Source organism: Diabrotica undecimpunctata, chromosome 3 (assembly GCF_040954645.1).
Source record: "Diabrotica undecimpunctata isolate CICGRU chromosome 3, icDiaUnde3, whole genome shotgun sequence".
In the NCBI taxonomy this organism is placed as follows: Eukaryota; Metazoa; Arthropoda; class Insecta; order Coleoptera; family Chrysomelidae; genus Diabrotica; species Diabrotica undecimpunctata.
This window is the reverse complement of record NC_092805.1, coordinates 118567564-118582532: the sequence shown is the minus strand read 5'-3', so window position 1 is coordinate 118582532 and position 14969 is coordinate 118567564. Positions and strand designations below refer to the sequence as shown.

Here is a 14969-nt window from a genome sequence, read left to right as displayed (position 1 = left end):
ACAAATATCTAATAATTTTTGGTAGGTAGCCACTAAACCGACAGTTGAGTTTATGTTTTGTCTGTGTTTTCTACCTAATTATATCTCTTAATTTACAAATCACTCAATCCAACGTTCTAGCAGACACAACCATGCTGGCGTCATTGACATAGATGAATAGCTCTTGTTGGCCTTTAAAACACTCCGGCAACTCATTCACATACAAAAGATAAAGTAACGGACCCAGTATTCCTCCTGTTTTAACATGAAAATATCCACGACTTTACTGGATCTCTGATAGCAACTGCCTCTAGCTTTTCGCAATGAAATTCTGGTTTTAAACAATATACAAGAAGCTCAAACTAAAGTGCACATAATGATATATCAAAAGAAAAATGAAGCTTGGCAATAAAAGTGCAACATGGTTAACACACCTAGGAAGGAGTACGAGTACAGAAAGGATTTTAAAGTCATTACGCCTGGAGAAGAAAAGACAGTTACAAAGCAATTAATTTAAAAGACTTCTTGTTAAGGATTGGCCATAATTTAAAGATAACAACGACACACAAAATATAAACATCTCAGCACCACAAAAAACAATAAAGCACCAGGCTTAGGCAACATCCTAGCTCAGCTAATTAAATACAGACAACAAAATTGTATGAAAGTCTAGCCAAACTATTCTAGAATTAAACTAATAGAATAAAAATTCCAGTGGAATGAAAGAAATCTTTCATATTTACTATACAAAGGCAGACGTGCCGAATGTTACAACTGTAGAGACAAACTCGGTGGAGAATATATGAAAAACTAATAAAATACAGAAATACATAATAGAAAACGAACACAAAAATATGGTAACTGAAGGACAAACTGGATACAAGGCAATAAGATTAACAATTGATTCTGAATTACATCAATTATTGAAAAGAAAAAGGTGTCAACCAATTTACATAGACTCTAGAAAACCGTATAACAGCTTACCTCAAAATAAACTATGGAAAGTCTTGGAGAAAACCAACACAAGCATGAGTTTAACAAGTGCCCACGAAATCCTGTATCTATACCTAAGCAATATACTCTTATTATCTGATTCCTGATCAACAACAGCAGATTTCACTTATAAATGAGCTACACAAACATCACCACAATCAGGAAAAGTGCTTAACACACTTACAAATGGATTCTATCCAGAACAAGGTATGTATAGTATCCACAGCTATTTATATACGGAGAAGATATTATGAGTAAAGCGATTGAAGGATGGGAAAGGATATCTTAATCACTGACTGAAAAATGAGCAATCTGCGTTTTGTTTATTTTTCAATCAATTAACACACAGATACTGCCATTCTTGCGAACAGTCAAGACGAGTTAATTAATCTCATGTAACGGATTAAAAATGAAAGTCAAATATTTGATCTGTAGTTAAACATATCAAAGAAAAAAATCAGGATGGTGAATACACAATACAACAATAATCCACATATAACCAAAATTGATATGTTTGATGTTATAAACTCATACTGGTATCTGAAACCAATGATCACAAAAACAGGGACACTGTACACTGGACAGAGACAATCGGAAGTAGAAAGATAGACGCCACTGAAATGTCTTGCAGAAGAATTAAACATAGAATAAATAATTCGATTTTAAGAGATCTAAAAAGCTCTCTAGCCAAGTCTAAGTAAAATGAAGAGACTCATCATTCAATGAAAGGTATAAGGCCAAAGACCCAAACAAGTTAGATTAAGAGCGTAGGCGCAAAATTTAGGGCCAATACTTTTTAAATGCAATCATTTTTTTCGAATCCCGAGAAAACTAACAAATATTTTTGAAAAATTTAAACGCAGAATGAAAGATTACATTATTACCGAGGGCCGAAAGTCCCTTAGAATAAACAAAAAGTTTTTTTGAATGAGATATTTGAAATTCAAAATCTCACTAAATTTTCTCTTTTTTTTTTCACCCCTGTAACTTATTAAAATAAACATTATAGAAGTTTTCAGGGACTTTCGACCCTCAGTAATAATGTATTTTTTCATTCTGCGTTTAAATTTTTCAAAAATACTTATTAGTTTTTTTAGGATTCGAAAAAAATGAATGCATTTAAAAAGCATTGGCCCGAAATTTTGCGCCTACGCTCTTAACTAAATCACAGGATTCTTCAAAAGACTAACGAAACAGTTAAAAAAAAATGACCAGACCACATCATGACCACCAATTAACTCACTCCGGGGGACTAAGACTGAAGAGCGACTTAGAGTATGATATTATTCCATTTATAAAAAGCCAGAGAATGGCATGGCTGGTTCATATTCAGAGACAAGATGCTACAAAAATATGAAAGAAAATGTTCCAGTGGAAACTGACAGGAAGTCCCAGAAAAAGATGATTGGAAGGCATAGAAGACGACCTTAAAACGATAAACGTAAGAGGATGAAGAAAAAAGTGACAGGAGAGGTCTGAACGGAGGCACCAGTTAGATTTTCTACTCTCAAAGATTTACCCAAAAATTACTTTTCTGTTTTAGTAAGTAGACAGGATGTACCTTGATTTCATTCGTTGTAATTTCATGCTAAAAACTTAATAACAAAAAAAACTCAGTTCCTATAGTACATTCATTTATTTAATAACTTTACAATACATAATATCAAACTTTCAGTTCTTTTAACAGTTGACCAAATATGGAAAAAATCTAAGTAAAATCTGTAATATAACTATACTTAAACAACATACTCTTAATAATAATATATTCTTTTAACAAATATGTACATCTACCAAAAAAAACTTTTTACATATATAAAGCGACATGAATACTTGCATATTCTACTAAAATTTTACTCTGGAAAGAGAAAAATGTAAACTCTCTAAAAAGCTAATAATTTAAAGGGTACTAATCAAATTCCTATTGAACCACTGTGTATATTTATCCATAAAAAGAAAAAAAAATGTATCTCTAACCTAAAACAATTACTAATATTTAATATTGTTCGGAAGCGATTTTCTTGTGGCATTAATATTATTTATTACCCTTAATACGATAATTAACCACAATTTCAGTTGGAAATACGTTTATTTGAAATTTCCGAAGTAGAAATTGAAACATCAAATAAAACGTACTTGAATTATGGTTAATTTCTATTAAGGGTAGTAAATAGTACGAATATTTATAGAAAGAAATATAATATTATACCATTGGATTATTTTTTTAGAAGGAAGCAATATATTTAACACATCGAGCAAAAATATAACAAAAAGATACAATTGTACAATGCAATACAATATAATGGGAATACGTGCTTGGCGGAGAAAGGCGATGGATAGGGAGGAATCGAGAGAAATTCTTGAGAAGGCTACGACCCACGCAGGGTTGTTAATCCAGAATGATGATGATAATGATTATACAATTTGTTTTCATATCTGAACATAAGGAAGGCTGAAATAGGCGCATTTAAGGGCAAGAGTGTTTAAAGGCTTGGGATATATGTAAATATAAATGTAGAGGACCTGGAAGATGTTTGAATGCCAGACACACATGGAATGAGGGTTACAAATTAATAAACACACTAGTAACCCAGTCTTCTATTACAGAAAAACTGGTTCAGCAAGTTAGAATAGGATGCATTCGAGCTGTCTTCATAAAAATGGAATCATTATTATGTCTTTTTTTGTATTTTTTGCTTATTTCTTATTTTCTCAATTGTCATCAGTATTCGTGCGAAACTCTCTTACATGTAGCCATTGGTGGTTAATATCATGATCAATCTAGACATCACGACAAAACAGAATTCAAAGAATATGACAAAACAAAAAACTGTTGAGACTGTGATATCCATTTCAGCAAAATAATTTATATATGATCTATATGTTTTGCTGAAACTACTTAAAAAACTGCTGACAATTTATTCGAGATGGATGGCGGACGAGCACGACCATTCTTATGTTTCAGGACTGTAACGGGTTTCAGCCATCACCCCGTGTCACTGATCACTGATATTTATAATTGGTATAACCTAATGACACCGGGAGAATGTAATACCGGGGATAGAAAGAGATGAAGTTGTCGAGGCGTTAAACAGGATGAAGAATTAGAAGGCAGTAGGACCTGATAGACGTTTGGAAAGCTCTAGGCGAGGAAGGGGTTGATATTTTGTAGCAATAATAATTTGGGAGAAACTGTAGAGCGAAAGTTAAGGAAAGAGACATCGATAGAAGAAGAACGGTTTGGGTTTATGCCAGGAAAACAACGGATGCCTTGTTTGCCTTGAGACAGTTGATAGAGAAATACGGCGCAAGAAAAGAGAGCTATATTTTACATTACAGAGAGAGAGAGAGAGAGAGAGAGAGAGAGAGAGAGAGAGAGAGAGAGAGAGAGAGAGAGAGAGAGACTGAGAGAGAGAGAGAGAGAGGCGTACGACACAGTTCCTAGACAAGAACTATGAAGATGTATGAGGGAGAAATGGGTTCCTGAGAAGTATGTACTTATACAGTAAAGCTTAAACCAAAGTAAGGACTTCTTGGGGATTCACCGAAAGTTTTCCAGTGACGGTTGGTTTGCATCAATGCTCTTCACTTAGTCCATATCTGTTTAATCTTGTTATAGATGTACTGACAAAGAAAGTAAGAGAGGGGGCTCCTTGGTTAATGCTCTTTGCTGATGATATCGTGCTAGTAGGGGAGAGCAAAGAAATGTTGGACGAGAAGTTAGAGTGTTGGAGAAGGGCTATTGAAAAAGGAGAACTTAACGTTAGCATGTCGAAAACTTAGTATATGTGGTTGGGTGGTAGAGGAATGGTTGGGAACATAGACTTGCTTGGAGAAAACTGGGACGAGTAGGAGAATTTAAATACCTTGGCTCCTACATAACGGAAAATAAGACAATATACCGATCATTATAAAGTTTTTAAATTTTGAAGAAAAAATTTTGTTCCACTTTTTGAACCAGGGGATCTCTCTTTTGTAGCGGTACTATTTAAATTTTGAAAATAACTCTGAAGATGACTTTGTAAGACGAAAGCGCTCAGCTAGGAATTAAATGCTTTACACACTTTTGAAGTGCTTTTCTTTTCAATGCATTCAATAAAACTTATGCTAAAAAGTTGTCTAAAAACTGTATTAGTTTTGATTCTCCGATTTTCTTTTTGTTTTAGTATCTGTCTATTTGGGAATAAGTTTAGGTTTGAAACAGTTTAAAAATACAATTTTTAGATATTTAAAAGAACCATTTCAGTCATTAACTCACTTTCAAAGAGTAATATGACTAAAACAGAATCTGGTGAATGGAACATGGAGAAAGTCATTACTTAATTTAAGTAACTAGAGGTACGCTGACGACTCAATTTTTATAGTTTAAAGTATTGAAGGGACTAAAAGTCAATACAGAGAAAACAAAAGTAATAGGCATCATGCGGAATCTAAATCAACAGGATGGCATCTTTCTATATGTAAGAGATTTGAAACGAATGGATACATATTCACTACAAAAATCTGCAAAAGACAAGAGATCAATTTGCTGTAATGATGGCCAACCTTCAGTAGCGGAGAGAGCACTTAAAGAAGAAGAAAAAAATATGAGTATCAAATAAGAATAAAAATTATTAAATATTTAAATTCTTATTACTCTAATATCTGAAATTTAATTACTAACTTATACCTCCAGATGATTAATTAAGGTTGCTAGAGAGATTGATTTTAGAAAGACGGGCAAAATATTAAATGGTGCTTCTTACTCACTTATTCTTTTCTTATTTCTATATCAATTAGGAATATATTATTTCGTACATATTATATTATATTTTCTACAGACGGCGTAACGGGTGTAAATTCACAAATTCAGTTATTTTCGATAAATTCTAATATACTATCGCACATTTCCTTTGACATTGACCTCAGGTCAAGAATAGCAAAAAAAGTCAAATTTGATAAAGCCATTAATACGAATTAAGACAATCGTCATAATCAAAAATCATAGAAATTATTACGCAAACTGGAAGTTTTGTTATTCAACTACTCAATATATTTTATTGCTCCTTTGTCAATCTTCTTCTTCATGTACCATGTCCTTTTAGAACGTTGGTTACCATCATAGCTATCTTAATTTTATTTCCTGCAACCCTAAATAGCATGCTTGTCAATGCTTCTAAGAATTAAAAGTGCTCAAATTTTGAAATATATTTCTCGTCTGACCGTGACGTATGAGGCCCCGTTGGAAAGGGGAAGGGATGAGGAATTTGATGACATATAAAATCAAATGTAGCGGCATTTACAAAGAGCATATATGACGTATGAGGTGTCACGTGATATGATTTAACTAATACAATGCAACGGTATTACAAAAATAGACATGGCGGCGTACCAAAAGTATCTTAGATCCTGTGTCTAAATGGCTTAACGTACAGTAGTGTTCGTGTGTGACCATTATGATGTGCCCTTGAGTTTTTCAGTTAATTGCAGTCTGAGATGTGGATAATTTATATTTTTTTGTTCCAACTATGCGGGAATATTCAAATTGACCTTCAATTAGAGCTCACTAAAATGTTCTACAAATTTACAGAATCTGCAATAAAAAATGCATAGAGCCAGGCAATCGACTTTTGAAAGTTCAAAATGTTGGTACAAATGTTTAAAATTCTTTAATATTAAGAAATTGGCAAGATATATTATAGTTGATACTAAAATAACATATAGGAAGGTGTATAAGGATCTGAATCTTTGTAAGGACGAATAAAAACAAAAATACTTTTACCACAGTTTTTACCAATTTCCATTAAAAAGATTGATTTTATATCCCCATGGTGTTCACTTAATTATTCCTTTATGTTTTTTTTATAATGTCGTAATTTACCAATATTTAAGGATCGACTGTTAAATCGTCTAGCCATTTTTTTATTTTGTAGGACTGAACTTGGAGTGTATGTGAATGGAGTTACATAGTAATTGAATGTATTTAATATATAGTGTGACCTATTTAGATTGTAAACACCCCTGTAAAATTTAAAGTTATTTATCGATTTCAACCAATTTTTTTACTTTAAGTACAAAAAGAGCGACACAAATTTGTCGGTATTGATGAAAATGTAAGGAAAATAGTAAAAACAACCATTTTATTTTTCCATACTAACAATTACATATATACTCCTTTGGATTGAGGTCACTAAACCGTCGCTATCTTCAAGTTTATTTACTTTAATACACTTGTCCGGTTATATATATATATATATATATATATATATATATATATATATATATATATATATATATATATATATATATATATATATATATATATATATATATATATGAAACGTAGCGTGCTGGGTAAATTGATTGGTCTGTCATTTATGCTTTTATTTTTATTTTAGTTTATTATAAGGACGTATTAGTACTTTTTTATATAGTTTGATATATCTTTTTAAGGAAATTTTTGAACGCACCATTAATATTTGACAGTAAATAAATATGTCATTCATTTCCTTTGTGACTACATGAAAGTACTGCTATTTACTACTTTTTTTGTAGTGTCATTAGTGAAACAGTTTAGTAGTTAGTGCACGAGAACTTTAAATTTAAGATACGAAGACGACCTGACTTAGCTTGTAGAAATCACGCAAATGTTCTACGAGGACAATCTAACTTGCTAAACACACTAATGAGCAACGTGACACCGAAAATGATTTGTATTGACATGGCAGATTGCATTCTAGAGTCACAGAAAATGAAGTGGATACACTTAGAATAGCTGAACAAGGTCGTGCAAATCGAACACAACAACAGAGAGCACAACACAATTCCATCCCCCTCCCCCCCACAGAGGGGGAGTTTTAAAGGTGTTGGAATGGCCTGGACCCACAATTCAAAATTTACAATTAAAAAGTAGTAAAAATCAGTTAAAATTATGCTGTGTAATATTAATCAACCTCGACTGTACAATGGAACGAGACTGGCTTTGAAAAAGGTGATGAATGTCTTTGAGACAACTACCATCAAGGGAAAATACAAAGAAGGAAAATACGTCTTGGTCTCGCGTATACCGATATTTTGCAATGACGATAAACAAATCGCAATGCCAATCGTTGGAAGTTTGCGGAATCAACTTGCCAATTTCCATGTTTCCCACATGGACAATATACGTCGCATTTTGGCGCGTCTGAAAATCGTCTTCGTTGTATATTTACGCACATCAAAAAAGACCAAAAATATTGTTTATCAGAAAGCATTAAGTTGATTAAGCATTTTTTGTACAGAAAGTCTTTTGAGTATTTTTTTGTTCTCTGTTAGTTTCAGTTATTAAACTTATTATTGCTGTCGCTTGCTGTTGAGATAACGCGGACTCGCCGACGGCAATATCGTTCGTATAATTTAATCCATGGTAGTGCCATTGTTCGGTTGAGCCGACGCTAACGCGAAGACATTAGAGCTCGTATACAGGCCCTAACGCGGTACGAAAATCGCCGGGTCAGTTAGTTACGAAGAGTACGTACTCTAAATATCGATCAGTGAAAGTAAACATTTTAAATTTTGTCCAAAAATATCTTTTATTACTTTGTTATTTGAAATCTAAATTTTCCACGACTATTATACAGAATCTTTGTAAATGTGGTTTTCCAAGTTTTCACATTTCGTTATTGATAAATATATTTGCATGAAATTTTGGTCATAATTATCTAAATCCAGTAGTGGGGTGACTTTTAATAACAAAACTATTAATAGAATTTCTCATTTATCTTTTAAAAATATTACACGACATTTATAAAATTTTGGTTGAAATCGGATGACTTTAAACTTTAAAATTGTGTTTGCTCCAAATCCAAATGGGCCAAACCGTAGCTTCGTTTTATTTATGACTTCAATTGGATGAAACAAGTATTTTACTTTATATAAATCTGACACTGTTGGATGCAAGCACAAACTACATTTTTTTCTTTTGTGGAAAACTTACGTTTCTGAGTTCGGTTTTTTGACGAATTAATTTAAAACAAACTTTCAGAATAGAATGGTTTTTACAGAACATTTTTAAAACGACACCAAGTTTAAGTCCAATCTCATAAAGATCTACAATCGACACAAAAATATTAGTTGTATCTGTAATAATATTTTTCTATTAGAAATCTAGATATTCTAATAGTTATAGTTACTGCCTACACACTTGCACCGATCATATAGTTTTCAGGAAAAATAGTTTTTTTTTTAATTTGATATTTTATTTTTTTCCTTTTTACACAATAACAAAATTATAATATTTAAATTTTCTAATTATTATATATACATTCCCAAACTTAAACAGGTTTTTAATTTGTCAATTCTTCTCATTTATACACATATCTAACTAAAAGAAGTCCTAGTGGATACTCTGGATTTTCTATACAAAGATTCACAAAAATATATATAAAGGTACTTAAGTAAAGCCTTCTTGTAATACATAACTCGTTTATACCCCTCCATTTTGATAGCACCCTCTCGTTGTTTAAGACTTAAGAAAATTCTTTCGAAATACTAATGTTCTTCTTCTTTCCCGTAGAATTCTGTATTGAATCTGGCGGTTAGGATGTAAACGACAGCCTCGTATGTCGCCATCATTATGGCGGTGTTAGGTATTTGTCTTACTAGCTGGGTTGTTAAACCTCTGTATACTCCTCGTACACCTAAAAATAATGAATGATATTAATAAAACAAAAACTCTACATTAGTAGAACAATAGAATTCGTAAAATGATTTAATGTACCACCCCAGCTTTATAGAAGATCTAGCATATTAAACTGATCTATATATACACTGAGCGGCAAAAAAGTGGCCACACTATAAATTTCCGAAAATAAAAATTCATTAGAAGTTTTATGCACTGTTTCATATTGCGTCTCAATTTAAATATTTATTTCGATCAGGTATGTTTGCTTTTGACAGTTTTGACGTTTATGTTGTTGTTTTCTGTAGTCGCTGTTTATCTTCTAAGTTGAAAACATTTAATTAAATAGTAATTTAGCTTTTCAAACGTGGATTTCGACTAAGTGAATAATTAAGATATGGTGTTATCTACAGTAGATGTTGCTAGAATTATTGCATTGCTACAAGACCGAAGAAGGCAAGTTTATGTATCCGAAACTTTAGGTATTCAGAGAACTACAGTACGGAGAGTTTGGTACATATTCACGTCGGCCTAATTCCGGTCGTAGAAGAGTTACCTCGCAAAGAGATGATCGTTTATTGTGATAGAACTTTTAAGAAATCGCCATTGCACTGCAATTGCTGCAAGAAAACGTCTACAGGAGGTTCGAAATGTGAATGTGAGAGAATGTTTAGAAGAGGCCTCAATGAAAGAGGACTAATGGCAAAAAGGCCCGCTATTGTTCCCGAATTACAACCCAGACACTGTAGGAATCGATTAATTTTTGCTCAACAGCATTAACACTGGGAAATACAGGATTAAAGGCGAATTCTCTTTACTGTAGAATCGTGGTTGTGTTTGAAGTCTGGCGATGGTCGAGAGAGGGTTTGGAGACGGAAAAATGAAAGATATGCCCAAGCTTCTATGTCCTATAGAAGAAAGTTTGGCGGTGATGGTGTCATGGTTTGGGCTGGAATCTCATTTAAAGCTCGAACTGAACTTATTTTCATCAATGGCCTCCTGAATGCTCACCGGTATATAGACTATAGAGGATGTTTTGGCAGAAGCAGTAGTTCCATTTGGTCCATTTATTGGGCACAATTTCGTCTTCATGCAGCATAATGCATACTGCAAGAATCGTGACAAATTACTTGGGGGAAGAAGGAATTAATACTCTAGGTAGGCCAGCCTGCAGCCCTGATCTGAATATCATCGGACATCTTTGCGACATCCTTAAGTTTTTATTCAAAATTTGTTCCCCTTCCAAATCATATGCAAACGGTTATTGATGTTTTAGTGCATAATATCCGATATTAGACAATTTTGTTCAAGTCCACTTGTAATTTAACTTAGTCAAACTTTTCACGGCTGAATCGGAATCAATAGACCGATATAACCGTTATTTCAGTATCTCTACTTCGTAAAGCCATACATTATGGCATTGGTCTTAATGCCATAATATATGGCTTTTATTTTATCGGAGTAATAGCAAGCTTTTGCTGAAAGTAACTAATATTTGCAAATTTTCGACAGACCAGAGAACAGAAAACAATTTATTTAATTGTTTAGTTCTTTGTCACCAAAGCAGATGGCACCTCTGTGCGCGAACCACTGAAAGTGGGAAGATTTTGGAGACATTAGCTAGACTTTTTGGTTTGACTAATATATGGCTTTTATTTCATCAGAGCAATAGCAAGCCTTTGCTTTCAGCTAAATATATTCACTAATATTTGTATATATATATATATATATATATATATATATATATATATATATATATATATATATATATATATAGATAGCATCATTGCTTCATCAGACACTCGGGCTGACACAAATTCAAACTCGGAAAGCCCAGGAACCAGATATCGTAAAACATATTAAGATAGGACGTATGAGCTGGAGAGGAAATGTAATGCGAATAGAACAAAATGACCAGCTAGAAAAACGCTCCTTGATAGACCCATTGGTCAGAGACGAAGAGGAAGACCCAGAACAAGGTTCCTTGATAACATCGGTGAAGACATGAGAAATATGGGAATTCCTGCTTGAAGAAGGAAGAAGATGGATAGGGACGACTGGAGAGAAACTTGAAGCTTGAGGAGACTAGGTCCCACCCAGGGTTTTAAAACCAAAATGATGAAGTTTCAATGGTTATGTTTTTCTTCAAGCTCCTCAATTTCTGTGCATCTATGTTTTAACCACTGCTCTTTGACTTAGCGAGTCTCTTTATAATTGTTTTTATCGAGTTTTTTATATTTAATTTTGTCTTTATTTCAATTTCTCTGTTTCTGTTGGGTAGTAATTTTAGCAGTTTATATTTTACCCACCGATTTAAAAATCTGGTATTTACCGCTGTTAATATTGATAATTCCAACTAAATGTTAATATGTTTATGAAAATCTGTGAATGATTAAATAGTGGCGTTTTTGAATTATACAATTTTTTTAAATAAAATATTTATTGTACATATTTGAGAAAAGACCGATCGTTAGTTAAGGTTATCTATTTTTATGATTTTCTTCCTCTGTTATCAGAGTATATATGTACACAACTATAATATTTGTTTTAAACAACCGTAAACAATAACTTATTGCTTGCGATAATAGTATGTAAATTAGATTTTCCCATTTAAGTATTTAGAATTCTAAAAATAAAATTCTCAAAATATAAAATTTTTTAAGTATCTATATTTTATTTTAACCTACAATAAGTACTTTTTAAATATATACGATATACACTGAGCAGCAAAATGAACGCACCACCTTAAAAATGGGAAATTTTTGATGTCTCTAATATACTAAACCTGTTGTCCGATTTAAGTGATTTTTTAATATGCAATAGTAATTGTAACTGTAATAATATTGTTGCTAGATATGTAAATTGTCATTGTATACCGGGTGTACCCATCAGACTGTGTGTTTTTTTCAAAGATCGCAACACGCTGTGGCATATTCTAGCATTTACAAAATACTGCAATTAAAACCCAACTATTACGTTTTTTGATTCATTTGCACAAATGATTTGATTAATTCAACATTATGTTTTTTGATTCATTTGCAAATGACGACTGGAAAACGTTCTGTTACATATGAATCTAGATTTTGCCTCTATTCGCTCCGTGCGTGACCATGGTAGGGGTACCTTGAAACGATGCCAGCGTGCGTAGCGGCGAAATATGACAAAATTGGAATCTTTTTACGCATAAATTTTATCAAAAATGTGTGCAAATACATGTTACGTATTTAATTGTGTTAATAATAGCAAAAATAGTAAGTGTAGTTTTTATAGGTTCCCAAAGATTACATATAAATTAGAGAAAAGAAAAAGATGGATCCGTGCTATTAATATGAAAAAGTAAATATTACATAACCTCATTTTTATGCAATTGAAATAGGAAATATTTAAATAATTTACCTCAAATGATATTTTATAAGGCTTTAAGCTAACTGCAGAGTGCCTGATGACTTTAGCTTTTATATAATAACTTTTACTATTACTGTTTTTAATTAAGTATATGCTCTTTCACGTGAAAAACTTGATTTGCCAGTACTAGATTTTTCTCTTTCTTTTCCGTTTGGGGTTAAAAAGATATATTATGATGAATTTTGAGAAACCCAGTTTTTAATACTACATTTATTTTGTACATAAACTGAAAAAATATAATTAAAAAGTTAATTATTAATAATTGTCAATTTCGCCTGTATTTAACAATGTCAAACATATGTCATATATTTAACCTGAAAATTGGTAGGTCCAAAACTGTCAGATGAAGGCGGTAGGTGTCGCGTCAGTCACGCACGGAGCGAATAGTTCCGATCGACATTTAAGCGTAATCCGACGACCAAATAAGCGTTATGTCCAGTGCAACATACGTAGAACGGATTTATTTATTGGAGGGTCTATAATGGTTTGGGGATGAATTTCTTTAACAGCGCGGACAGATCTTGTTCCTTTACATGGAAGTTCTTTAAACAGTGAAAGATACATATTCTATATTTTATCTGAGCATGCTGTACCTTTCGCTCCTTATATTTGTAACAATTTTTTGCTAATGCACGATAATGCAAGACCTCACGTTGCACGAACTGTAACCGAATATTTACAACGAGTAAATCTTTAGACTTTGAATTGACCACCGCATAGTCCAGATCTTAACCCGATCGAACATTTGTGGGACATAATTGGCAGAAGACTACGACATCGTTTGCTACCTCCTAAAACCATACAAGAGTAGAAACAGTAGCTCTCGAGATTTGGAATGATTTTGATTAGGACCAAATAGCAAACCTTATTTCGAGTATGTCTCGTCGATGTGAAGCCGTCAGGAGAAGTAGAACACGCGCTACTGACACGTATTGTATTGATTTATTTTTGTTACTTTAATGATATATATACGTATAGGTTATAACCTATACCTCTTGCGTTATGCTAATAAAAACGTTTTTTATTAAAAGTATATATCTCTTTTATTATCGAACATAAGCGAATGAATCAGTAACGAAATGTTAAAAAAGCCTAAGGCTACAATTAAGTTTTAATTTCAATACTTTATAAATGTTAAAATATTCCACAGGGTCTTCCTAACTTTGAGAAAAAAACACAGTATGATTGTTACGCCCGGTATACAATGACATCTACATGTCTAGCAACAATATATTACAGCGATAGTCTTAAACAATAAGGCTATAACATATTAAAACAATCACTCAAATCGGACAACAGGTTTAGGAAATTAGGATATCAAAAATGTCCCAATTTTAAGGTGGTCCGTTAATTTTACTGCTCAGTGTACATTCAAATGTTTCGACATTTTCTTCTTGTTGTTCTGCCTAATACTTGCAAATAACGACGTGAAATATGACGAAAAAGCAACGTTAAAACACCACAATTTTATTACCGAATTTATCGAGTTTAAAATCAAGGTCTTTAAATATATTTATACGCTATAAATATTTTTTCGGATATTTCATTGCTTAGCGGCTTAGTCCGTTCTGATTGTATTTTTATTGGTAGTATAAGTTAGGAGCACAACAATGTAATAAGTATACTCGGTTCACTAATCCCAGTCCCAACTGCTTAGTAAATGTAGTAATTAGTTTGTTAGTTTGTTGCTACGTTGGAGAATGAGTTCGACTGGAAGTGGCTGGCAATTACTATACAATCAAGCACACGTGCTTATCTTCTTCTTTGAGTACCGTGCCCAAGTTTTAGGCGTGAGTAGCTTCCATGACGATTTGCCGATATTGTTCTCGATCTTGCGTGGCATGTAATAATTTATTTGCTGATAAGCCAGTCCATTGATGAAAGTTTCGGAGCCATGAGTATTTCTTCCTACCAATTCCTCTTTTTCCGTCGATCTTTCCGTTGAGTATCAACTGCA

General features: G+C 32.7%; 1 protein-coding gene across 1 annotated transcript in view; it reads right to left on the bottom strand.

Moving 5' to 3' along the window:
- Nucleotides 1-6568: 6568 nt before the first annotated feature.
- Rim2 (replication in mitochondria 2) overlaps nt 6569-14969 on the bottom strand; it is a 103541-nt gene continuing 95140 nt past the window's right edge. The window contains exon 5 of the mRNA XM_072526734.1: nt 6569-9626. Coding sequence (XP_072382835.1) covers nt 9478-9626 — 149 coding nt within the window. The 3' untranslated portion in view covers nt 6569-9477. The remainder of the gene's footprint in view (nt 9627-14969) is intronic.